Genomic DNA, 27,742 nt, shown 5'->3' with positions numbered 1-27,742 from the left:
TTAGAAGAGCAATACTGGAATCTGATCGATTTTCACCTTCTTAACAAAGAGAATTTGTTGCAAGAGTAAATTTGATATTTTCCGCGGTAGTATAGTTTTTCTTTTTAATTTCCAAGATAGAATTTTATTTTGCTTTAAATTTTTTTTTTCGCTTTTAATGTATTTTATACTATTTAGTTTTTATTTGATATTTCTTCACAATTAATTTGATTGTTTTTAAAATAGTAAAGCCTCAAAACATATAAAAATAGCAAAAATTCAAAAACATCATAAAAATACTAGAACAGTAGCGTAGTTTGAAAACAATATATTTATAGAATCGAACACAATATTTTAGTTTAGATTTTATATTAATAGTTATAGATAGATAAAACTCAGTTATAGGGTTTAGAAAGTCTTTGAACTTTCTTTGCTCTAAGTGCTTTTATATTCATTTGTAAGATTTTAATAAATCGATCACATTTAATAAAGCGCGTTACTGTTAAAAAAAAAAAAAAAAAAAAAGTGATGCAATGGGCGATCATTGTGATTATTACACAAATTACTGGGGACTCCCTGATGTAGATCGTACCAACTATCACGTGAATTTACTAATACCTGTAAAGATCGATACACAAGAACAAAACAATGAATTTTATTTAAACAAAATATATAAACACAAAAATTTTTGAACATTATTTTTCTAAATTACGCTTTTCTCTGCCATTTTGTTACCTGCTCGCTATTATTATTTACATCACGAATAGATTTTTACTACTACTAGATTTCGCCATTTCTTTTCTAGCGGTACTACTCACTCAAATATTAATTTTTGTCAAGATAACCTGAATATTTATGGAGTAATTAGTATTTTTACAATAGTATTAATATTTGGAGCTACTTTAATTAAAAGAGGTTGTTTATTTATTTAGTAAATTTAATAAAGTGTAAAAGAGTCATTTTAAATGTTCTTATAATAAAAACAATAAAATTATTTTAATATTTTAAGAAAATATGGAGTTTTTATTTTTTTCTTATTGATTGTTTTGTGCCACGTGGCAACATTTGTCATCAATTTTTTCATTTCCACTTGTCCACATAAGAACCAAAATATAATCTCCTGTAACTGGATTTTGAGATATCCCATACAATACTTGAAATGCTTGATATTTTGTTGGATATTTTATAATCTAAATATAAATAAAAGAGATTGTAAATATATTAATTAAAAAGTATTCAAAATTTTAAAAAAATCTCATACCTCATTTATTAAAGAGTCAATGGATTCTTGCGATTTTTGTAAACATTTTAAAGCAACTTCTTTATTTGAATCTCTTGTATAATCATCCCATTTATTTTTTTTGTGTAATGGACCATCCTTCCATATTGCTGAATATACTGTTATAAGATCATTTTTTCCTGTCTCTTTAATTTCATTAAACTTATTGTATGGTATCCATTCAAGTATTACATCATCATAGTTACTAATTTCTAATTGTCTTTCTTGAGTAAAATTATCAATTTTTTCATTTCCACTATTTTCACTAATCTGATTTTCCAAGTTTATAGAACTATTTTGAACCAAAATATAATCTCCTGTATCCGGATTTTGAGATATCCCATACAATACTTGAAATGCTTGATATTTTGTTGGATATTTTTTAATCTAAATATAAATAAGGGAGATTGTAAATACATTAATTAAAAAAATATTTGATTACTTGAATTTCATACCTCATTTATTAAAGAATCAAAGGATTTTTGTGAATTGTGTAAGCATTTTAAAGCAACTTTTTTATTTGAATCTCTTGTAAAATTTCCACTCCAATTATACTTTTTATATAATGGACCATCTTTCCATTTTGCTGAATATAATGTTATAAGGCTATTTTTGCCTGTTTCTTTAATTTCATTAAACTGATTGTATGGTATCCATTCAAGCACTATATCATCATAATAGTTTTTGATTTCTAATTGCCCTTTTTGAATAAAATCATCAATTTTTTTATTTCCACTAGTCCAATTTGTAAAATTGGTTTTTAAATATCTCAGAATATTTTTTCCTGTTAATGGTATATTTTGAGAAAACATTGTTTCCAAAAGCCCAAAATTTTTTCAAATAAAAACCTTATTTATAAATAATGTACGAGTAAAGGTAACACAAAATTTGCATAAGTTAATTTATGTAAGCATTGTGTAATGAAACTTCTTTCAATGTTGATCATGTCACAAAAATTAAAATGTTGATCCAATGATCCGCGTTTACATTTCCATGTTTTTTCCATGAATATATCATTTTTATGAAATTTTCATCTCTCTAACACGGATATATGTAAATGTCATTTTCATGGAATTTGAATTTTTACGAATGCCCACAGAGAAATAATGGATAAAATTATTTATAGGGTATTTTAAGACAAATATTTTCTGGTTAAATTTTCGTTAGTAAATATGCACTTATAGTATGCATTTATGAGTTAAAAAAAAGACCTCTTTAACTTTGAAATCACACATTGAAATGTTGTATAGCAAAGTTCAGTATATCGATCATCATACAATATCAGATATAATACGTTTTGAGTGAAATTATTGGTGTCCTCCGGGCCACTTTTCACAAAAAGGTGAATGAGTTTAAACATATGCAGATATTTTTAATTTTATTAGTGTTTCACTATTAAATATAAGACCTTTGGATGTCTTAGCTATGAATTGGTTCATTATTCAGTGCTAGTCGGTTATTTTGGTTCAATTATCGATATCAACAAGAAAACCTAGTTAGTAAGCATAGAATTTTTGGGTTATGACTAATAAAAAAGGATTCTTAAAATTAATTATTAAATTAATAATTAAACTTTTTAGAATATTTGCTAATTGATATTTCTTAAAATTAAAATTAATTATTTATTCATACCCAATTTATACAACTCAAGCACCCTAGTCACATCAAATCTCAAATTTTATTTTTATTTTAAAACGATATAGAAAAAAGCCGGGACTACAAGCACACGCTAGCAGACCGAATTACAAAAACTATAACAAAACTAATCTAATGCGAGTTCGCCCAACCCCAGACTCTGAAAGGAATCAGCCTTCCCATTATTCAACCCTATGAAAAAAAATCATCCAATTTTTGTACAATATTTGTTCAAGTCCGTGTGGAAATTGTACAATTATTGCAGATTTTTGGATAAAAATAGCTATGAAGTTTTTCAAAGCATATTAAAAGTATGCAATTTTTGTACAACTTAAATTTAGGATATAGAAAATGTTCAATTTTTGTGTGATCTTTATACAACTTAAATTTAGGATACAGAAAACATTCAATTTTTGTACAATAAAAATTGTGATTATTGTACAACTTGATAATAGACTTAAATTTAGGATACGGAAAGCAATTTTTGGGTAATCCTACTATTACTACTTTCCATCTTACCTGTATGGTTACATTTGACCACTTTTAGGGTCAAATAGACCACTTTTATTAACCATTACAAATAGATTTTCCTAAGTAAAGTGATTTATGCAGTAAGGTTACACAAAATTCAACTGCATATTTGCTTTATTTGCTTATAAATGGGCATCTTCCGAACTTATTGGTGAAATTTTTGTATCATCTTGTAACTAAAAAAAAGTCAAAACTTTTTATTAGGTTACACAATTAGTTCTGACTGGAATTATAATTCGGCCAGAATTATGCGGTAAAAATCAACTCTTAAAATTATATATGTTGATCACGTGATCTGATCGTCAAAATAAATATGACGACACGAAATGTTTTTGTTTATGTTTTTTTAACCTTTTAACTTTTCTTCAACTTTCTTTTAAAATATCAGGTAAGAAAAACTTGTGTTCTTTATCTTTTTATTTTCCTAACTTTTTACATTTTAATGTTACTAACTTGCTTTCTTCACTAACTTCATACTTTTTTTTTATTACAATAATTTACTTTTTAACACTACTAATTTTCTTTCTTCACTAACTTCAAACTTTATATTACTAACACTAATAATTTACTTTTTAACACTACTAATTTGCTTTCTTCACTAACTTCATACTTTTTTATTTAATACTAATAATTTACTTACACTAATAATTTACTTTCTTCTTTAATACTACTAATTTACTTTCATGTGACTAACATACTTTATTTTATTTTATTTTCTTACAAATTTTTATATTTATGATTATATCAAATTTAGTATTTTATTTATGAAATATTGTGTATATTTTTTATATTTTAAGTCAATAAAAATTCATAATTTCACTTTATAAATTGCCTGTTATTACTGTAAAATTTAACCTATAATTCCTAAAATATGGCCTAAAATTTGGCTCAAAAATCACACAATAATTGTATAAATTCAGGTCAAAAATAGGATAATTATTGAATGAATTACCATGCAATAATTGTGTGATTTATTGCAATTTTTAGCACAATTATTGTATGGTCAAATATACAGAAATCGTAGTGAATTTAATTCAATGATTTTTCAACAAAAATCACACAGACTTTTTTCATAGGGCAAAAGAAGACCAAGCAACTAAATAGAATAAAGAACAAACCCCAAAGAAATAAACTACAAAAAAAAGGGGGACAGTCCTAAATTAAATTTTTTACCCCTGAGAATCACCCTTTTTGGAATGAAACCTGTGGCTTGTACGTAAAAATTCAATAAATAAAACCATGTCGCGATTGTCGCGTCAAATCATTTTTTCTTTAGATTGTCAATAATGATAATTTAATCATATCAATGGTTATTATTATTTATAGGTTTCATAGTTTTTTTTTTATAAAAAGAAAATACTGTCAACATTCTGCCGCTCCACTTTCTTCAAATATTCAACGATATGCTCGTAAGCCACAGTTTCATTCCAAAAAGGTGATTCTCAGGGGTAATTTAGGATTGTGTTAAAATTCCTAAGAATTAGGAAATTTTTTTAGGAAAAATACATGATTATCTCGTTATACTGAATACAATGTCATAAAACCGGTTTTGCCTGTTTCTTTAATTTCATTATATATAGTATTCATTCATATATATCATCGGCATAGTAATTAATTTTTAATTGCATTTCTTGAATGAAATTATCAATTTTTCCATTTCTACTAGTCCAGTTTTAAATTGTTCTTTAAATATTTCACACGTTTCCAAGAGAATAGCACTATTATTTAAACAGCTTAAACGGCTTAAAAATTTTTTTTTTTTGAATGAAATATTAATTTTTTGTAACAAGCTAATATACAGTAATCATCAAAAAAGCTTGTGCGAAAAAGGGCAGGACGTATGTGATATGGCTGATAAATAGTTAATTATTGTTACAACAATTTTTATGGTTAGGTTGTATGGCATGCCGAGCTGGTCAAGTTAAGAAAGCATACAAAGTATATATGTGACGTAATGGAAACATGTCACTATCACAGTGATCATGATGTGATAATTGCCTGATCGACATATATTATAACTGTGCTGCAATAGGATTGCTATAGACTTTAAATATTTTAAAAAATTTGCTATAACTTAGAGGATAGACAACAAAAAAAAAGATTACAATAAAATAAATAGCAACAAAAAAAGTATAAATAATATAAATAAATACGATAATATGCTTGGTTTAATAATGTTAAATAATAATTAAATATTTATATCAAAATTTTAAACTGTGATAGTTTCCCCATATCAGTATCCTTTAATACCATTAATTTAATTAATGTGGCAATTTTTCATCATAAGAAAAATGCTAAAAGAATCGAATTATTACTATTCTAAGGGTAAATTATAATACTTAACCATTATTCGAAATTCGTAACTTAATTTTTGGGGAGGTCCGATCACCATCGCGTATTTATGTTGTTTTGGTGCCTCATTTCTGTTAATTCCTTAGTCACAAACTATGACTCTCTATTTGACATCATAACTAAAATGATCTGCAAATTAATCACCTGACCTTCCTATCACTTGACTTAATAATTCATTAGTTTAACGTCATCGCGGACGTTACACTAATTCTAAATATAATACTGCGCCCACAATTAATAAATTTACTAGGTATATTACGGCATTACAGCATAGAGTTTAGAATCGTTTAAGACGGTTAGGTATCTCAAAAATCGGTTAATCGATTAAAATTATCAAACCATAATTCTGGTCAAATTATCCAGAGCTGTGAATTTTTGGTCAAATGTTCTCCGAACTTGGACGAATTTGTATTAATTTTTTAATGATAATAATAATAAATAAGGCTTTCAAAAACAATTTGGCGCAATTTGCGGTAAAAAAAAAATTTTTAATATTTTAATATTAATCGATTATTAATCGATTAGGGCCCTTGGTTACAAAATGTATAATAATAATAATATAACTAATAACAAAAAAAAAAAGATTAAAAAACAAATTAAACCAAAAATAGAAAATTATAATTGAAAAAATAAACAGTAAAAAAGGATCAATATTAAAATAAGTATCAAGTATTATATAATTTAAAATTTAAATAAAACAACATATGTTGTGCCCCAAGTTGATGATCTGCCCCAAATCAAAATTTCAATTTGGGGCGATCAAACTTAAAATTTCAAATCGGGGCAATACAATTTTATTGCCCAAATTTTAAATTGGGGCAAATTGAGATATTAAGCCTGTGGTGCCCCAAGTTAACTATTGCTCAAATTTTAAATTGGGGTGATGGTCAACTTGGGGCACCACAGGCCCAATATCTCGATTTGCCCCAATTTAAAATTTGGGCAATAGTTAACTTGGGGCACCACAGGGCCAATATTTCAATTTGCCCAAATTTAAAATTTGGGCAATAGTTAACTTGGGGCACCATAGTCCCGATATCTCAATTTGCCCCAATTTAAAATTTGGGCAATAGTTAACTTGGGGCACCAAAGGCCTGATATCTATATTTGCCCCAATTTAAAATTTGGGCAATAGTTAACTTGGGGCACCATAGGCCCGATATTTTAATTTGCCCCAATTTAAAATTTGGGCAATAGTTAACTTGGGGCACCAAAGGCCTGATATCTATATTTGCCCCAATTTAAAATTTGGGCAATAGTTAACTTGGGGCACCACAGGCCCGATATTTTAATTTGCTCCAATTTAAAATTTGGGCAATAGTTAACTTGGGGCACCATAGGCCCGATATTTTAATTTGCCCCAATTTAAAATTTGGGCAATTGTTAACTTGGGGCACCAAAGGCCTGATATCTATATTTGCCCCAATTTAAAATTTGGGCAATAGTTAACTTGGGGCACCATAGGCCCGATATTTTAATTTGCTCCAATTTAAAATTTGGGCAATAGTTAACTTGGGGCACCATAGTCCTGATAACTATATTTGCCCCAAATTTAAATTAAGGCTAATATAGTAAGACTTTAAGTTAGCTATTATTTTTCTATAAAATTAAAAATCTTAATTTCACTCTATACATTTATTTATATTGTTGTAATTTTTTAATTAATTTTTTTTAATCACTTAATTATTTAACATTTGAATCTTTTATTTTATATTTTAGTTGTCATAAAATTTATCTTAAATTTTTGCAATAGAAAACTTTATTAAAATTCCAAAATAAACAAATTATAATATCATTTTAATTATTATAAAGAAGGATTATGACATGTTTTACCAGGATGACATCTAATATTACAAGACAAATTTAATTTCTTACATGCACATTTCATTAGTACTACAATTTGTATTAGGGCATTTGCATTTAACTGAATTTACTTTACTTTGTAATCTAACTGCTTCTGTAACAGTTACTACCTTGTTTGGAATATTTGTTAATTCAGCCATTGAAGTTAATTCAGTTGATTCCAAACAATTTCCTTTATAGTTTACATTTAATGTTCCTGCAAAACATCCCAAATTGTAAAAGCCTTTAGGTTTAACTTTTAAAATCTTACAAGGTAAATGACTGCGTCCTAATTTTCCTTTATCTGCCTTTGGAATTTTAAGATTAACAATATCACCAACCTTAAATATATCTTTCTTTTTAACTTTTTTCTCCATTAATATTTTCATGTCATCTCTATATTTTTAGTTATTCATTTTTGCATCATCGCGAATATAATCATGAGATGATATAGTTTCTTTATGTGATGTTGAAGATGTTGAAGCTTCATTGTTTCAGACTAAAAAAATAACAATAAATAAAAATAATTAATTAAATATAAATTAAATATAATAATTAAAAAATAGAAATTATTACAACTCACATTTTGTACATTATCTAGTTCATCAAGCCACTTGTTGAATTTTTTTCCCAAATATTTAATAAAATATTATCAAATGAGTTTGTTTCGCGCATTACTTTTAAATCACGTAAATATGCTAAGATGTCTCTTTTCATTACGCCTAATCTTAATTTATTACTATATCCAAACATACCTTCCCATGATGCATTAATTTCTTCCCAAGTGATATTATTAATTTGTGGAGGTTTTAATTGAAATAATGTACTTGAATCAACATTAGATACTCGCTTAGGTTTAGGTTGCTTTATTAGTACAAATTGAAAAAAAAGTTTATTAAAATAAATGAAAAATTTAATCAAGAATATAACTTTTTTGTTTACCTTCTTAATATTTTTATTTTTGTTAAAATTGCTATTAAGATCGCTAAAATCTTCAGAATTTTCATCAAAATCATCAGAATCTTCGTTAAGATCATCAGAATCTTCAGTAAGATTATTAGAATCTTCGTTAAAATCATCAGAATTTTCATTAAAATTATTAGCATCTTCGTTAAAATCATCAGAATCTTCGTTAGAATCATCAGAATCTTCATTAAATATATCAGAATCTTTGTTAAGCTAAAAATCAAACATTAAAATTACCTGTACTCTCGAAAGAAATCTTTTTGCAACTATAGGTCTTGCTGCTAAGGTGGATTTGGACATAGTTCTGCGTGGTACACATATTTCACAATGATTCACAAACTCCTCTATAATTTTCTTTTTTACCCCATACCATTTGCTTCTTAATTTTTTATACAAATTTTTTTGTCCACAATGAACATTTTGTACATGTTCCAAACAAATTGTTTTATACATTTCTTCTAAGACTAATATTGGTAAAAAATCAGCAGATTTACCTTCTTTATCTAAAGCTGCTTTTGTTCTTTTATTATTATTTTTACATACAATAGAATCACCTCCAGTATTTAATAAAATGAAATTCTTTCTACACCAATAACGAAAGTCTGCATCCCGTAATGTAGAAACAGGATCTAAAAGAACTGTTTTTATTTCATCATAAAGGCGTCTATTTATAAATTGCTTTTCGGATGTTTTAGATTTACTGTTTTGTATAAATTTATCAATAATTTTATTAAAAGTATCTTTACTAATAAAAGAAAATTCTTCTGTTTCCATGATAAAAAAATTTTTTAAAAAAATTTTAGGGTGGAGAGACGTCAGAGACGCGAAAAAAAAAGATTGATAAAAAAAGAGATTAGTTTGTTTCACAAACAAATTGAAAGCCAATGATTTTTGATGATCATATAAGTCACATGATCAAAAATCAAAATTTTGGGCAATAAAATGTCTGTGCCCCATTTCGAAATTTCAAGTTGGATTGCCCAAAATTGAAATTTCAATTTCGGGCAAAATGAAGTTGCCCCAATTTCAAATTGGGGCAGATCGGATCTACATGTTTCTATTTGAATTTATAAAATAAATATGTTGTCCCAAAGTTGCGATCACTGATTCAAAACCTAAAGGGGATAAGAAAAAAGAAAAAAAAATTAAAACAAAAATCTCGTTTAAAAAACCGTGAAAGGAAAAAAAAAAAATATTAAAAAAAACTGGTCTTAAAAGAACCGGAAGGAAGGAAAAATAATATTATAAAAAATCCGGGTTTAAAACATAATTGAATTCTGTTTTCAAAACCGGAAAAGAGAAAAAATAAAAAATAACCAGAAACCGTAAAAAAGGAAAGAAAATAAAATTTTAATTTTGGTTAACCCGTATATCACGGTTTAACCGTTAAAAAAAAAACCAAAAAAAAAATTTTTTCGGTTTAATAAGAAAAAATAAATAAATTTGGTTTAACCAAAACTAAAAAAAAAATTTTACTGCATCATACTGAAAAAAAAATATGATGAATAGTGATAAAAACTTAACTTTTTCCATTATCATTACAAAAAAATTCCTATCATAACCGGCAGTCGGAACGTGCACATGACCTCGACATCCAATCAGGTTTCATATTACACAATTCAAGGTAATTTATACAGAGGGTAATTTAAATATCCACAATTTTTTTTTGATTTAGAATAGATAATATAAATTATTTAATTTTTTATAAAATTTTTTAAACTCATTGTCGATTAGGCAATCACCCTACCATTTATAAAAATTAATAAAGACCGTTTACAAATAAAAATTTTTCGCCGCTTTGACTATACGTATAAGAATTTGTTTAGCGTGCGCTGTTTCGAATTAATAATCTACTATTTCCATTTATAATTCCGGATGGTTAGAATTTTAATACCGGCCAGAATTAGTCATATTAGTCATTAAACCGGTTTAAGGTTAAACTCAGTTCCAATGTTTTCTGACACAAATATTTTTAATTTACCAAGAAAATTATAATTTCTATTTATAGTATAAAGATTTTTTGCCCTTTTTCCTTTTTAAGTTTCGTGTTTGATATATTAATAGTTTAACCTTCCAAAATTCCTGTATAACAATTATTTTTTTTAATAATTAAAGAAAAACAGAACAAATGTATTACATACACTTAACTTTTTTTAATAACATTGTTTTTCACAATAATCCAAACAACATTTAATAATTTTACGCCCTCATGGATAAAACTTTCATCAAAAAGAGTATTCATTTATCTTAAATTTCTCAAGGGAAATTAACATTGCATGATCATCATCATATTTAATATCAAAATGTTTAAGTATTTAACGATCATCGCATTATTGTTTGTTGGTCAAAAAAAGGATGATACATGTTTTGGAGTTTTAGAATGTTAAATACTGAAATAATAGATGTAAATCATTTAATCTTTTTTTATTTTACAAAATTATGACTACATATTATATATATATACAGTATATAAAAAAAAGTGCGTTTACCAAAGGTTTTAATTTTTTTTTTACCACACTGTTAAAAAAATGATATCCACAATTATTTTATCGTTTGGAATTTATGATATATTTTATCTTTTAATAACTTTTATAATTATTTATGTAACTCATTATTATTATCGATATTTTACTCGATTAAATCCTTTACCTGGTCCATTCCCAATTCCTTTTCTTGGTAACGTTCATCAAAAAATTGGATATGAATATAATGATTGGTTGAAATTAATGCATAAAAAATATGGAGATATATTTGAAATAAATTTTGTAGGACAACGTTCTATAATATTATGTAGAACAGAATTTATTGAAAATATGAATATACCTACAACAAAAACTAAATATCCTTTTAGATTTCATATTACAGAAGGTCTTACAGAATATGGTTATATTGGTACAGGTTTAGTTAATAATAATGATCATAAATCTTGGAAATATAATCGTCAATTTTTTAGTCAAGCAATGATGACTCCAAGTTTTAATCATCAATCTATTGAATGGACTAATGAATTATGGAATGAAATGGAATTTTATTGGAATAAACTTGGTGAAGATTATGAATTGGATTTTATAAAATGGATGCTTAGATTTACAAATGAAATCATTTTTAAAATTTCAACTGGAAAAAAAAATAATTCTATTGCTTGTTATTATAATTCTCTTATTCCTGAAAATTTTATTAATTTAAGTGAAAATGAAAATAAAAAAATTAAAGATTCTGAAGATTTTATTCATTCAATTGAAACTTTAGTTGATGGTTTAATTTATTTTGTTATTTTTAATAAATTTATGAGACGTTATGTTCCTTTCATTCGTGGAAAAATTAATGGTTTCTTAAAAAATAGGGATTATTTATTTGAAAGAATAAGTAATATTATTAAAGAAAGAAAGATTGAAATTGAAAATACACCATTAGATCAACCTCTTCGTCATGATATGTTGACATCTTTTATAACCGCAAATACGTCACGTGATATTAATTCCACAAAACATGGTGATGTCGATTTATTAAGACCGATGACTGATAAAGAGATTTTTGGTAATATACTCGATGCCATTAATGGAGGAACTGATACTGTGAGTAAAAAAAATTTTGTTTATTTAATAAAAATTTATAAAATTTTTTAACATATTCTTATTTTTTAAAAAAAATTATAAAATTATTAGACGGCAAATTTGCTTTGCTTTGTCGTATATTATCTTGGTCATTATCCTGAAGTGAAACAACGATTACGTCAAGAATTAGATGAAGTTCTTGGAAATGATTTAACGAAACCTATAAATTATAATAATATTGAAAAATTATATTATTGTGATGCAGTTATTAAAGAAGTATATCGTCATTCTCCTATAACTTTTTTTATAGGTCGTATAAATGTTGAAAAAGATGAAGTTGGAGGTTTTAATTGGCCTGAAGGAACTTCTTTTCATATACTTTATTCAGAAATAATGATGTCTAAAGATTATTGGACTAATCCTGAAAAATTTGATCCTTATAGATTTTATAAAATTGATGAAAATCATAATAATAATTATTTACTTGAAAAACAACATATAAAAAATTCTTTTACTATATTTGGTGGTGGTATTAGAATTTGTCCTGGTAGAAAATTAGCTATGATAGAATTAAAATGTTTATTAGCTTTAATTTATAGAAAATATGATATTGAATTGGCTGATATTAATTCTCCTCTTAAATATGAATCTGGTTTATTTACAACTTGTAAAGAATTAATTGTTAAGATTAAATCAAGAAAATTTTAAAAATATAATATATATATTTTTATTTATTTATATATTTACTATTCGAACGTTTAATATTTATTTTATTTGAATCTTATTAAATTTATTAAATAAATAAATGATTAAATTAAAGGCCTAAGTAAAATTCAATAAGATTAATAAAAATGCATTTACTCGCTTTTTTGAATAAAAATATTATCCATGGAATAGTATTCTCATCTAAAATTTGAGAAAGGAATGAGGGTTAGTTCATAAAATTCATACAAATAATTTCAATGCCACGTGTTATGTAATGCCAGTCAACATTGGCATATTTGTGTAATTTCTACCAGAATTATACTTCTTACGGACATCAAATACATGCAAGTATTGGACTATTAAAATATCGAAAATGTCATCACATAATCATGGGAAAAAGAAAATCTTTTTTATGACGATTTATTTAAAAACGAAATCAATATAAAACTTTATTTATATAACATAAATAGGTAAAAGAAAACAAAATAAATGTTTAAAAAAATTTTTTTTTTTTTTTTTTTGGCGTAGAATATTTTTATCTAATTTTAAAATTTTTCTTTTAGTTTAACCTTGACAATTTATTTATTTGTAATACAGTATATCAAAACCAGATTTTTTTGTTAAAGAAGCCATATACTGTTAATTATCATTAAAAGTTTCGTCATCTTTTTTTTTTTTCATTAGCGTTAGCAAATGGGAAAAATGATAGTTTAAATTTTTCCTATATGAAAAGAAAACTACCCAAAACTATATCGCTATGATAGTACGAAAGTGTGGAGGATTAAAATTAAATGGCAACAAATATAAAAAAAATTAATTTGTCTGCTTAATTCTTTGTAAATAAATCAACCCTACACGTACAAGCTGAAAGGTGCAGAACAATCTACCCTATTTGCGATTGTGATACCTGGTACATACTAACGGAAACAAAAGTCAATCCGAAAAGAGCGAATTAAAAAATAAAAGAATTGTAGCTGGTAAACTTGCCGAGTCCTGATGGTTTGTTGGGACTTGGGAGTCAGTCTCGCAGTGAGAACTGACAAAGGTGCACGTGATCTATGATCAGGTGACATTAGTATAATTATTGCGTCTCAGGTTCCTTCGAGTGGTGTCGTTTCTTGGAAATTTCTAATTCCTTATAGAGAAAGAACAATTTCTAAGTATTTTTATGCGAGTGAATTCTTGAAGCAGGGAAAAGTTTATAAAACCATTCTCCAACATGATCAGAGATGAAATCATTGATATCCATATTGTGGATCCTATTGACGGATTGTTTTGCTTTTGATGAGAATGGAATTTGTCTTGAAAGAAAGTTAAAAGATTGAGGTTCACCTTCTTGCAAATGATATTGCACTCCTAACACTTGTACTTCAACAGCAAGTGAAATAACCCTGTTACGAGTGTTGGTTAATTAGCAACATAATCCATTGGCCGTTGGTTTTTTCATATATTGATGTAGCAGCTAGCAACTCCACTCATCACTCTCGGGATTAATTAATGTTTTACCTTAACGAGCATATATGAGATGAAAGGAAGTAAATGTTTAAATGGTAAATACTAGTTCCATCCTTCAGAGTTAGGTTAGACTTGATGACGAGTTTAGGAGGAGTGGAAGTGAGTTGTTTAAAAGCGAGATGTGTTGCTTTACCGGTTTAGGTTGTAACGAGAAAATTTAGGATGTTTTTTTTTAAGGATGCGGTGTTTTGAGCATGCCCTGATTAAAGGAGAGTTATCATTTCAAACCTGATGAGAATTATTGTTGCGTCTATTGAAATTGGTTTTGATTTAGTCGTAATTTTCGCTCACTTCGTGCTAGTTTTGTTTTTGTACTCGCTACTAATGTCTTGTGTTGGCGAGCTTGGTATAAAATTTGATACGAGATTCTGGTACGGTAAAGAAAAGTCGTCTTTTTTATGTTTTTGTTCCAACAATTGTACAGTATATTTGATTGGTAGCTAAGAATTTTATTTTTTCCCAAACTATCATTGTGGGTGATGATAATAGGACATTATTATTGGCGACCTTACAAGGTGGTAGGCAAAGTAGAATTACTCGGCACTTCGTGCCGAGTAACTATTAATTACAGGGTAGTATAAAAATACCAAAATAAAATCAAATTTTTATAAGTGAACTAAAAATAAATGTGCGTACTACAGTTAATTTGTTGATAAGAGAACCTCGTGAGTTGATTTGTTTGAGAAATTTATCCTGAAGCATGTTAAAAGTACTGTACATATTTCAAATAAGTGTTGAAAAGTGTATAAGAAGTTTACTAATCTGAAATTTTGTGCTAAGGAATTTGCTTGTGAATTTATAGTGTAGATGTTGGATGTTGATTGATCCAACTCGAAATAGTAACTTCTTGATGAAAAAATAATTTTCTACGATTTTTAAAGAGGTTTTAAACAGAACTTGTACAACGTAGACTTTCGGATGAAAAATTTCCGCGTAATACAACTGCGCGTATCACATGCTCTCATTTACATAAAGCTTTTCGATGAAAGAATTATAAACACTGTTATAAAAATAAAATTAGTTAACTAAAACCACTCGTAAGTAATCACATGATTATTTTTTGTACGCAAATCCATTAAAAATTAAAACGTCTTTGACTGATAAGTCGATTCACTATTTTCTTTTTTATGAGTAATTATTCAAATAGTATATGCACGATTGTAATCGAACTTTTGAACTTTCTGGCCTTTCTAAAGAAATTCGCATCAACGTATCTAAATATGTACGGTCACATGTTCCGATGCAAAAAAAAAAGGAATTTCCGTAATCTTTAGATCTTTTTGGAAAATTTCCGAAATCTTTTTCAAAAAACTTTTTGTGTAATGTACCGAAAATTATATTTTAGGATTTAAAACAATTTCTCATTTTTAATTTCTGCATATTTATTTATAGATATAGATATTTGGTAAACCCAAGTAAAGGTAGTACAAATATTGTTCTAAATGGAGGAACCAAATATGGAAGTTCTTAAAATTCTTAAAATGTAAATAATTGATTTTTCGGTACACAATTTTCTAATAGGAATTTTTTTGAATAAAATTTGTGCAGCAAAATTAAATAAAGAAATAATAATAATAATTTCATTATTATAATTATTATATATTAGATTATATAGTGATATATTTAGTAAAATTATAATTACAATATTATCAGATACTCAGATGGATTGTAGAAAATGACGGAATATTAAAATCTTTTATGTAAGATTTTTGAGGAAATTGATAATCTATAATCCATAATCTAAATTAATAAATCAATATCTTTATATTTTTATATGTCCGTCAGTCGTTCGTAGAACTTTTTTTTAAATATTTGTACAACAAATTATGTAATACTGTATTGGTGTAAAAGTTCTTCATTTGAAAGAGTTTGAAGTCATTTTTGATAATCAGAGATTTATTTGTCGATCATCATACGAGAGAGTAACGAGACGTTTAAATTCGGGAAAGTTTTTCGGCGTCAATATAATTTAAAAAAACGATTTTTTTGGTTACACATGAATGCATGATTTATAAAAAACCTTGTTTGGGTATTGGGTAAATAAATAATTTTCGCTTATTGAATTTGTATTCTGTAACTTGTAACGTACAAGCTTATGTTTATACTATGTATTGTTACTCTGCCTATTGTTCTAGGTACAATTTCCATAAATAAATAGACTTTTTTCTTTTTATTCTATTAAATATATTAAATATTAAATGAATATCACTATCGGTAAGTCAAAAATCGGCGATATAGATTATACACCGAACTCAGTTAATCCTAATATATTATCGTATAACCTGACCATAACAGCAATGTTTATCAATAGTCTATATAGTTTATTTTAACCAATTTTTACAAGGAAATACTATTAATAATTATAATATTACTTTTAATATGAATCAATAATAAAATGTTTTTTCTGATATTATAATATTACTTTAAATAACAGTGTTTATCAAAATGAATAACTCCGCCTACTAACAACGATAATAGATAATATACAGTATATAGATTATCCGATGCTATAAGCTTTAATCAATGAGATAATTAACCATGCACTACAATATACTTTAGACTTTAGATTACTCAAAGTCCGAACAAAAATTATTTCGTGTATATATATATGTAACGTATAATGCATATTTTCGTGTTTCTAGCTCTGTTAAATAAAGAGTTAAGGTTCTGCAAAAATCCAAAGTCCGAACAAAAGTTATTTCGTGTGTATATATATATAACGGTATAATGCATATTTTCGTGTTTCTAGGTCTGTTAAATAAAGGATTAAAGTTCTGCAATTTTTTGCTTGCTCTCTGAACGTATTCATTAATAATTTCTCATTCTTATAAACAACATCACTATGAGCAAAAATTATATTGGCCGTGACGGTAAGTCTTGTGTCAATTTGTTACATTTCTTCACTTGTATTCTTCATATCCTAACTAGTTTGCCCTTTTCTAGTTCTCGTTTCTTATTTAAGAGAACAAAAAAAACCATCATACCGCGGATTTCTGGCTCTTTATCAGGACGAAATTATAACTTCGCCTCCATTTTTAGATAATTGGAGCCGTACTGATAAGATTTGGGCCGGTCGATTTCTGAAAGCTTCTGAAGAACATGAAGAAAGTAATTATGAAGATATGAAGAAGAAGGTGCGTTTTTTATTTTGCAAAGTTTGGGCAACTCCCGGTTACCTGCCGCGCTGATCGGGAGAATTACTGGGTTTTGATACTGGTAACCACTCCAGGTGTTCTCTATTTGGGCGCCCATACTTTGTTGTTAATAAAGGTTCACTGATTCTGAAGGAGGAATCATAACATCTTCCTTTATTACTAAATAAAAAAATAATGCACTGCTAACATTATTCCTATATAACAGGTAGATTCAGAACGTTCCGGTGATGGTTTGAAAAATTATTGGGAAAAGATAATTGAGGAACGTGAAAGGCGTGAAAGGGTGAGTGGATAAATTATTAAATTTTTGTGTAATGGTTGTATAATTCACTAAATTAAAATATTACTATAGAATCACACTATAAAACGAAAGACTGAAGATAAAGAAAATGTTCACGCATGGACAAAAAGAAAGATTTCCTCACCTCCAGAAAAGGCATCATCTTTTTCTTCAATTCAGGTTACTTTATCTTCCATTCTTTCAGAAGAGATCTCTCTATCAACTGTTATATGCAATACTTTACCAAATCTCATCTATCTTGAGTTACGTGGTAAGTCAAATTCAAGTACCGAGTCCACTGAGCAACGATTTCCCGATGAGATCACAAATTGGGTGGGGTTTGAACAGGAAGTAAGAGCTTGGAAGCCAGAGGAGGATATTAAATATCCAACACCAACGTTCAGTAAGTGTCGGAAAGTCACTTGCGAAAAGGACATTTGGACTGCATCAGATATTAATATATTTGATGCATTAACACCATTGGATCAATCCATTCTTTTTTTGGATGGTCGTGCCTTAAAGGATACTATCGGACAACCAGATTTTGTTGTAGTAAATGGTAACATGTTACTACTTGTGGCTTGGGAATGCAAACCTAAGTGGGTTTTGCAAGTACCCCAAAATGAGGATATTATCTCCCTCTACTATCAGGAGAAGAAAGAACGAGAAGGGACATTAGTTTATTCAAAAGATACCTCAGTATTTGACCCCATAAATCAGATATATGGCTATATGTGTGCCAATAGTTTGAGGTAAAAAAATCCCATTTCTCCTTTTATTATATTTAATATTAACAGATTTTAACATGACTATTTTATTTTATAGGTATGGCGTTCTTTCAACGTATGACCAAACGTGGTTCCTTAAAAGGAGAGTATATAAAGTAGAGGAAGAAAACTATGGATTATTAAGTATATCGGGCTTTATTAAAAACACATCAACGGACCCTACATTACTTAGATCCGTCGCTTACATTATCAACCTCGCCTCTAATGATCGTTATGCACCCTTCCTTAATAAACCCATAATGATTACTAACGATACCAATGAAGGTGATGAAGTTGATGATGAATCTTCTGACGACGGAGACTTTAAGTATAAGGGGAAATTACCCCAAGAGAACAAAATGTTCTAACTCGAAGTAAATGCCGCCAGCCCCTATAAAAAAAGAATGTCCAGAAATTGTAACTAAAAACGTCCGGAAAATGTCCATTTGTCTGGAATATATCCGGATTATTGCAATATTCCGGACGTTGAAAAATTTCCATATTCCAGAAAATGTCTAGGAGGGTTCAGGCCCAGTGTCCAGAAAAGTGTCCGGAACATTGCAATTTTCTGGGCATTTTCCGGACACACGGACATTTTCCGGATGTTTTTAGCTACAATTTCAGGACATTTTTTTATAGGGCAGGCTACTAGAGTCTTCAGATATTGTTAATGTAGAATAATGCTTATCAACCACCTTCCTTAATGAGTCCCGATATAACATTAACTCAGTTCGGTTTTATTCCACTTTAATAATGTTATAAACTAGCTTTAATTAAATAATATTATTATTATATTACTTAATATTGGTTCAGTATTATTATACTTTAACACTAAAAAATTATTGCCGAATGCCGATAACAAGAAGGTTCCAAAGAAATATAGCAAACACACCATTAAAATAAGAATAACGATCAATTTTATGATATTAAATAAATAGAAAAATGGTTTTATAACGGTATATTCAGTAAACATGGCGAGATGGTCCATTATATTGGAACAAACGAAATAACAAATGTACAAGAGTTCCAAATAAGAAAGTTGCAATTAAAACGTTTTCATGCATAATTCACAATATCTCGTAAATTTTCTAATAGTAGATGAGGTATAAAATTTTTTACGATATTTATATATATATACGTTTTTAATATAATGTATTAATTTCTTTATTTATATTCTAGGTTAAAAATTATTCAACGGAAAATTTTGTCATTATTCGTGAAATAAATAATAGCTCTATGAAAAAGGAATGTCCGGAAAATGTTACCAAAAAATATCGAAAACTGGACATGAAAAAATTCCGGACAACATGAAAAAATTCCGACAATATTATCAAAAATAAAAATATATAAAAATTAAAAAAATGTAAAACCACATTAAAACTGACGTAAAAAGTAAACTTAGAGTATGATGTTAATTTAAACTTTGGATGAATGATAGTAAAATCATAATAATCATCTGATCATCTTTGAAATGGATCAGTTGCGCAGAATTCCAGACAAATTCTGAGCTAAGCTAAAACCGGACACATTCCGCGGAAACGCGCACGTTTTGGAATATTTTCTGGACACCGGAATTTGTTTACTTATTTAACTGGGATAAATTGCGGACGCATTTTTTTTCGTAGGTATTAGGGTATCCTTACAGGGTGACTGATATTTTACCCATCCAATAACTATAATCAGTATAATTTGTCTGTTTGTTTGGTAATTATGAATAACATAATAATGTAATACAATAAAAATAGACAAAATTTATTGTACTTTGACAATATCAATACCCTTTGTTAAAATTTATAATCTCAAAATTTCATACTGGTATTATTTTTAATAATTAAATATTGAAGCATGAATTTTTTTTAGCCTTAATATAATACCAAACTTGTGGAAAAGCATTTGTCCTTATAAGAAATGAAAGTAGGTAGGATAAAAGTGTCTATTCAAAAAAAAATTGAATTATAGTTAACAAAATTGAATATTATTAAATAACCTCACGTATGGGAAATTTTGTTAAAACTTTAATTATTAAAAAGATAATTTACTTTTGTAAGTCAAATGTCACGGAATAATTGCTATTTATACAAACGCGGAAACTTGGCGATAGATAAATAAATTCGTAAATATTTTTCAAATTGAATGTAGTAGACACATCAGGTGGCTGTTAGTATCCCCCACTTTTGTTATTTGTACCTTTCCCTATAATAAATCATGATGTTAAGCGGGTTACTCAAAATTTTTAAACGTTACTGCGCCATTCTTCTGAAAGTTAAAAGTTAAATGGAAAAATAGCGAGAAAATGTACTCTTCATCAAATAATTCTTGCAATTGCTAAATAAGAGACATTAGAAACATTTAGTTTATTTTCATAGAAATACAATTTTAGAAGTTTTATTAATGATGTTTTTTTTATGTGAATATTTCAAATTTTAAGTTATTTATTTTAATTTTCATTTTCGCGGTAAAATTATGAAGTTTAATGATTGTAGATCGTCCAATCACACGGTTTACTACAGGTGAATAACAAAAGTGGGGTACGAAATACTACGCATCTACGTGATCAGTTGTATTCTAAGTTTTGCTTTATTAAATTTATTGCTTTCAATATTATTAAGCTACTTTTAAACTAAACTTTGTTAAACTTTAGATTAAACTTTTCAAGATAAATTTAGTAAATTTTATTATTATTTCGAAGATAAAATTTTTCTTGTAAAAACTGAGCTAATTTAATAATAAATAAATATATATATAACCAATCTTGATAATATCCTTCGTGGAAAGGAAATTAATTTCAATAATTTGTGTTCGATTTTATAATTATTTAGAATCTATTTATCAAAAAAAAAATCAAAATCATCATGATTATCAAAATTATTAATAAATACGAAATCATCAAAACAAAAATGTAACATTACTAAAATAATTTGAAATTTTTCTTTTTGAAAAATCCAGAACCGTGATGCTTGAGAACATGAAGTTTATTTATTATTATTGTTATTTTAATTATCATTTGTAAAATTAATTAGAATTAATTAAAATATAATTAAAATCAAAAATTAAAATTCAAAATCAAAAAAATCGAATTTTCAATTATCTGATTTTAACAAATATTTTAAATATTAAATGTAATACTTTGATACAAAAATAACTTACTTCAATTTAACAATAAAGCAGGATCTCAAAACATTAATTGTTAATATTTATAATTTATATAATTCAATGATCCTGACCCTTCGGGATATAGATATTTTTTGGCAATCCAGATTTTAATATTAAAACAGCCGGATAAAAACTAAATTTATTCGTATATAACATTTCTTTTCTGGCACATTGTACTCTTCTCGAAGGTTCTTTCATTATAATCAAGTATTACTGCGTCATCACACTGTTGCACAATATATAGTCAATCATCGATTCAGCGAACTACACGTGATTTAATAATCAGTATAAATACTATAAGTCTTAACTTAAATAGAACTCTTTCTTTTTTAAGCAACAAATATGTCTGAGAATTTGGAAAACAGTGACGCTTTTTATGTAAAAGATCTCGCAAAAGTATTTTCTCTAGGTGAGCATTAAATAATACAAATAAATGAAAGTCCAGATCAAGTCGTTTTTAACAATCTTTTTTAGGTATGAATGACATTCCCGAATGTTTAAAACGGAATGCTAAGAATCTCCTTGAAGTTATTGACTCTGCTTGTGTTGACAATCCGATCGTTATTATCGAATGGGCGGTAAACCCCTGGCCACGTAGGGGTAGAAATCGTACAAAGGTATTTTACATTGTTTGTTATTCCTTGTTTGTTAGTTTAAACTAATACGTACAAAATTATTTTAGACTGATCTTATTAATTATATCACGACCAATGGCGGCACTGATGAATTTCAACTTGGCATGATATTCTCTTTTCGAACTAGTCGTATACTTGGAAACTGTATGGGGTACATGCCACCTTGGTTAGTGTCAAACTTTATTATTATTATTTTCTGGAAATATCTGCAATGTTTCTGACTTTCTCAAATATAGGTCACTACATGACAGAAATAATCCGAATATACGGGATGTCGGCCATTGTTATATAATTAACAAGGTCGCTGATCGCTCGGCTGAATTAGAAGACTATAACGTCATTTTTAATGTCTGATCTTAGGGTATAAACGATAGTCTGCGTGGTTTGGAACTTCCTCCTCGTTAGGATGTCATTCACCTTCAAAGATTTGTCGGACTGCGTGTTTGATTGTAAAAATAAATTTTTATTAATACATATAAAAAATAAATACATTGGTTTGGGACGCATCCCATTATACAGGTGTTGAAGTACGAGTTAAAATAAATACAAATATTCGGGACTTTGCCCGTGATACATGATATTAACGACTGTTTGCGTTATGCTAAGTCTGCTAAGGCTTATCTACAGTATCTGAATTTCCCGCTACTTTACTCAATGACTTACGCTTTTTTATTACCTTCTCGTTAACAGCTGAGTCCGCCTTTTGTGACTCCTCCAGCAACCAAATAATATGACCAAGACCCTTCACTGCTTTCTCCTTTATATCCTCATCTTAGTACGCAACAAATAGAGGCGGCTTCGTCAAATTAAACGATAATTTCCCTTCATCTTCTTGCGAACATTCCATGAAGTACCGTTTTTCTGCATCCGTCACAATCCCCCATACTTTGTTAAATCTAGGTTCATCATCCATTTTGTCTGCTTTGCGCTTACGACCTAGCGATGACACCAACTGTACAGTAGCTTGTGCGAATCCCTGCTTATAGTCATCTTTTTTGACTTCAACTAGACCGACGGTCGTACGTGATTCAATACCATAGTCAAGATTCCTGCGCCCATTTTTTCCCTCGATCAGCTTCTCTGGTACGACCTTGACTTGATCCTTGAGCGGGTAAGTTGCAGAGACAGATAAGTATACGAGTAGATACTTTTGGAGGCCTCATAAGATACGTCGATAGGAGTTGTTGCAACTCTCATCTCCAATTCGTCAAAAAGTTTACGCAACGCTTTCTTTGTACAGTATTTCTCATTCTTAGTGTCTCCAATTTCGTTTATTGCTGACAGCTCGTCACTGCCATTAAGTTTTGAGATTCTTCAACTGATCGTCAAGGTGATCGCCACCAATTTCCACCTTCCATAGCTTGAGTTCGTCTGCAGAAAAATAGTCGAACTCTGGTGCCTTTTTCGCCTTAATAGCGTCCTTGAGATCGCTAACAGGGTTCGTCGCTAGTTATTTTAACTGAGAAAGCGTTCGCAAGCGTATTTCCTTTGACGAGACAGAGTAACGTGACTGACATTTTCGGATTTTATGCTGTTTTTTGCGAAATGTTATTGGCTCAAAGTGCGGTGGGTGAGGAAAATACCAAGTGGCACTATATGTGAGAAATTCATCGGTTGTACAGACCCTGTCGTATGACGCATTATTATGTAGTACAGGAGTACCTGCATGTGGCTCAACAAAACTACCCCTGCGTAACCGTGAAAAAATGCACTTTTGGTGTAACATTTGCCACAGTGGCACAGCATAAAATATTGATTGGTTTATTTTTATCCAATAAATTTGTTTCGGCATTTTTTTTTTCTCTAAGAAAAAAAATTTTTTTTCAAGATTCTAACGCTAAGAACCAGGAATCTCTAGCCTTCAACTCTAACTTACAAACTTTTACACTTAATATGTTATTATAAAAGCACAAAGACATTAAAAACCAAGAAGTAGACAAAACATAGGTAAATGTAATGAATTTTGACTCGCATTTTTTTTATTTTTAACGAACTAATATATAATATATTCTATGTAAATTTCAGGAATGTTTGTTGTAGTTATTTTTTATAGACGTTAAAATTCAAATATTCTTTTAATGTAATGATTAATACACATATATTTGAGAAAATATTGGAAATGTTAGTTATTTTATTTTTTTTACACTATAAAATAAAATATGAAAATATACCTTTAATTCAAATATGGCCTTTCCAAGTTAAAGGCATCGTTCTCTTTCATCGATAAGTTTCTACCTCTTGTACCATTTTTCTAATTGAATTAAAGTTTTTTTCTACACCTTTTCCCCATTTAATATTTTGGGAGAATTTGTGCTCTTCAAGCAAATCAGTTGCCGGCTTTGTAATTGAAATAAGTTCATCAAAGAAAGCGTCAGAGTCATCCTCAGTTAACTCCTCATGAATGGTACATTCGTCCTGAACACATGGCACAAGTTGTAATAAGGTATTGGGTGTACTATTACTTCTGTTATCTGCATTTTCTAAGAATGGATACTGATTATTCCGTTTTATATGATCAAAAAATTTTGGCAGTATTTCTCCTTTTTGTTGAATTAGATGCTTACAGATAAAAAAATGACTGGTTAAATAATATAAACAACCACAAATCCATTTATCAGGATCTGTTATATACCGAAAATCATTTGATACATTATGTTTTGCTAAGCGTTTCCACTCAGATTTGAATATCTTTCTCCGCTCTGGCTTTTCTCTTCCTATTGCTAATTGATTAAACCGCCGCTCCTGATGCTTTAGCATCTATCAAAATAAAATATATTATTAAACAAAATATAAAATAAAAATAATTTAATAGTAATAAATACCTTTTTTGTAATTATAAAAACAACTAAATCAAGCTGAGGACGAAAAAATTTATATAAAAAATCCCGCTTAAGTACTTTCCAGTGAGATTCTACAATCATTGTAGTTTTTAAAACTGATATCTTATTTTCACAACCTGCACGCATCCATAATACCCATCGTTCTGCACAATACCACTCCTTCCACATATAAGCCCAAAGAAAAGGCAATGAATGCTGTTCACAATACATATACATTTCGTTAACTGCTAATTTCCAGATTTCTGATGATGATAATATCTGATTATTAGTTGGAATTAATGGATGTAAATAAAATGTTTATCCATTATTTTCCAGACTTCCTTTCGTAATTCTTTAGGGCAAAATATTGTACCCTTTGGAATAGGTGATGGTGGAATAAATGTATTTTTTATAAAAGAAAACTGGTGGTGTGCAGTTAATCCAACATATGTATTTCGTTGTGATAATTTATTGGATGCTAATCTTGCTTCAACAGATCGTTTAATATGCCAACGGCACAGTTGGATTTTTGTATTTACCCATATTCTTTGTGATGCTGTGATTTGGGCAAAATCTTTGTCCGTTAGTAAAAATTCTGGATTTAATCCTTGTAATTTCATTTGCTTACAAAACATGTTAATTATATCAGTTCGTGTTCCATTACCACAGTTACCATTATTCTCCAAAAAAAGGTATGCAAGCGGAAAACCTACTCCATCAACTTTGGCATGGATTACATAAAGTTCAAATTTTAAATTATTTGTGTTATCTGTATAATATTAGAATAATTGTATTAGTACAGCTTAAAATAAATATGACTTAAATTACTTACAGGTAGCGTCAATATCACATTCATGAATATGAATATTATTTTTTTTTAAGTGTTCATAAATTCCGGTTGTAAATGCTATAGCTTGTACTGGTTCTGTTAAATTTAAAATAATATAATAATTTTGTTCTTTCATCCAAATTAATGCTGATTGAAAAGAATTTTCATGATGAATATATCTATTTTGATTAAACTTTGTCCACCAAAAGTGGATTTGCTTTTGTTTAATAGATAAATCCAATCCTTTATTAATTAATTTTGCGTAAATTTCACAAGGTAATAAATCAATATTCTCCTGAATAAACATTTTTATTTCTTCAGATACACTATTTTCAGATGTTGGAGGATGCAAATAATTATGATTTACTTCTATTTTTGCAATGTTTGTTGTTTGATTAACATTAATTCGAATATAACCTTCACAATTAAATCGATTCATTGATGGAGTATCACGTTGTTTTAATAGATCCTGATGTTTTCGTGGTTGTTTTTCCAAATTCACTCTTTGAGAACAAACATACCAATATGTTACAGACTCTTGCTTGCCATCATATTTAGTATTATATCTGCATATATAAATAATTAAATTTATTATCTGTTATTCAAAAATAAATTCTATATTATAAAAATAAAGATACATACACCCATGAGTATTCATCAACATCAGCAATAATGCCAACTAATGTATTAGCTATTTGTTTTGAATCTCCATCTAATAAAGATATATCTATTAAACATGAAAAGCAAAATTTAGGTGTATTTTCTTTATTTTCTATATTATCATTATTTTTGTATAGATTAAGAAGATGACACGTATAATCTGCAAGATTATCAGAAATAATAGTGTCTTCTATAGATTCTAAATCATTTTCCTCAATAAACTGTCGTTTAAGAAGTTTATTCTTTTGTCTTAAAGCTTTATTTTTGGAACGACAATAATTTCATGGTTACACAGGGGTAGTTAATAATCGCAAAGTTCGGGGTAGTCAAACACGCCTATTACTCTATCTTGTCTTATATTCTTTACCGTAATAAAACCTGTTACCCTATCGTATGTGTATATACTTGGCCGGATTACACAGAGGAATATACTGCGTAGGGTTAGTAGTAAACTTACCCATTGTCTTACGCCGATTATTCCTCGATTTTTTAGCCATCACCAATCAGATTAACCATTTCAAATCTGGACAAAAATGAATCCGTTAATATGATGTATAAACTTCGTAAATCATCGTATAACACTAATACTGTGATAAACTCTGTAAATCAGCTATAAAACACTAAAATGTCCAAATTTATTTCGAATATGAAAATCATTTCTTACACAATCAGACCTTGTGAAAAAGGATCCATTATTAGAAATTATCAGGAATTATGATTTTATTTTAGAAATTATCTTATTAGGAAATATTATTAAACCAAGCATTATTATATTATTTTTTGTAAAATTTTGTTATTAATTTTTGTTAACGCTCAAGGTGGCAACGTGATTTATCACGGGCTTAAACGTTACATTGTAGATCGTCCAATCACACGGTTTACTACAGGGGAATAGCAAAAGTGGGGTACGAAATACAACACAAAAAGGTTCATCTACGTGATCAGTTGTATTCTAAATTTTGCTTTTTTTAACTTTATTGCTTTCAATATTATTAGGATATTCCTCCCCTTTATTTTTAAAAATTTTAAAATAATTTAAACATATATGTTTATATATGTTTTAAGTTTTTCCTCTTTTCTTTGAAA

The 27,742-nt window shown here is 28.1% G+C and overlaps 8 protein-coding genes across 8 annotated transcripts; 3 read left to right on the top strand and 5 right to left on the bottom strand.

The window, feature by feature from the left end:
* Positions 1-1,013: 1,013 nt before the first annotated feature.
* Positions 1,014-1,718, bottom strand: OCT59_008491 (uncharacterized protein; the record flags this gene model as incomplete). Its single annotated transcript, XM_066142511.1, has 3 exons — positions 1,014-1,169; positions 1,241-1,645; positions 1,701-1,718. The coding sequence occupies 3 exons, from the start codon at positions 1,716-1,718 to the stop codon at positions 1,014-1,016; spliced, it is 579 nt and encodes a 192-aa protein (XP_065999386.1).
* A 5,929-nt stretch (positions 1,719-7,647) lies between these two features.
* On the bottom strand, positions 7,648-8,007 carry OCT59_008490 (uncharacterized protein; the record flags this gene model as incomplete). The annotated part of the gene is made up of 1 exon (XM_066142510.1): positions 7,648-8,007. The coding sequence occupies one exon, from the start codon at positions 8,005-8,007 to the stop codon at positions 7,648-7,650; it is 360 nt and encodes a 119-aa protein (XP_065999385.1).
* A 23-nt stretch (positions 8,008-8,030) lies between these two features.
* Positions 8,031-9,358, bottom strand: OCT59_008489 (uncharacterized protein; the record flags this gene model as incomplete). The annotated part of the gene is made up of 6 exons (XM_066142509.1): positions 8,031-8,117; positions 8,202-8,231; positions 8,297-8,482; positions 8,561-8,724; positions 8,822-8,865; positions 9,036-9,358. The coding sequence occupies 6 exons, from the start codon at positions 9,356-9,358 to the stop codon at positions 8,031-8,033; spliced, it is 834 nt and encodes a 277-aa protein (XP_065999384.1).
* Positions 9,359-12,099: 2,741 nt separating this feature from the next.
* OCT59_008488 (uncharacterized protein) lies at positions 12,100-12,978 on the top strand (the record flags this gene model as incomplete). Its single annotated transcript, XM_025328323.2, has 3 exons — positions 12,100-12,159; positions 12,250-12,685; positions 12,959-12,978. The coding sequence occupies 3 exons, from the start codon at positions 12,100-12,102 to the stop codon at positions 12,976-12,978; spliced, it is 516 nt and encodes a 171-aa protein (XP_025167107.2).
* A 4,222-nt stretch (positions 12,979-17,200) lies between these two features.
* Positions 17,201-18,176, top strand: OCT59_008487 (uncharacterized protein; the record flags this gene model as incomplete). Its single annotated transcript, XM_066142507.1, has 5 exons — positions 17,201-17,228; positions 17,302-17,492; positions 17,719-17,796; positions 17,866-18,064; positions 18,142-18,176. The coding sequence occupies 5 exons, from the start codon at positions 17,201-17,203 to the stop codon at positions 18,174-18,176; spliced, it is 531 nt and encodes a 176-aa protein (XP_065999383.1).
* Positions 18,177-22,055: 3,879 nt separating this feature from the next.
* Positions 22,056-22,702, top strand: OCT59_008486 (uncharacterized protein; the record flags this gene model as incomplete). Its single annotated transcript, XM_025328325.1, has 4 exons — positions 22,056-22,122; positions 22,188-22,330; positions 22,396-22,514; positions 22,585-22,702. 4 exons carry the CDS (start codon positions 22,056-22,058, stop codon positions 22,700-22,702), a joined length of 447 nt encoding a protein of 148 aa, XP_025167109.1.
* Positions 22,703-23,120: 418 nt separating this feature from the next.
* OCT59_008485 (uncharacterized protein) lies at positions 23,121-23,545 on the bottom strand (the record flags this gene model as incomplete). The annotated part of the gene is made up of 2 exons (XM_066142506.1): positions 23,121-23,450; positions 23,519-23,545. 2 exons carry the CDS (start codon positions 23,543-23,545, stop codon positions 23,121-23,123), a joined length of 357 nt encoding a protein of 118 aa, XP_065999382.1.
* A 2,446-nt stretch (positions 23,546-25,991) lies between these two features.
* OCT59_008484 (uncharacterized protein) lies at positions 25,992-27,153 on the bottom strand (the record flags this gene model as incomplete). Its single annotated transcript, XM_066142505.1, has 3 exons — positions 25,992-26,562; positions 26,639-26,912; positions 27,114-27,153. The coding sequence occupies 3 exons, from the start codon at positions 27,151-27,153 to the stop codon at positions 25,992-25,994; spliced, it is 885 nt and encodes a 294-aa protein (XP_065999381.1).
* Positions 27,154-27,742: the final 589 nt, after the last annotated feature.

This window comes from Rhizophagus irregularis, chromosome 16, assembly GCF_026210795.1.
Source record: "Rhizophagus irregularis chromosome 16, complete sequence".
In the NCBI taxonomy this organism is placed as follows: domain Eukaryota; kingdom Fungi; phylum Glomeromycota; class Glomeromycetes; order Glomerales; family Glomeraceae; genus Rhizophagus; species Rhizophagus irregularis.
Note: the sequence above shows the minus strand (reverse complement) of the source record. Positions and strands in the feature narration are given on the sequence as shown.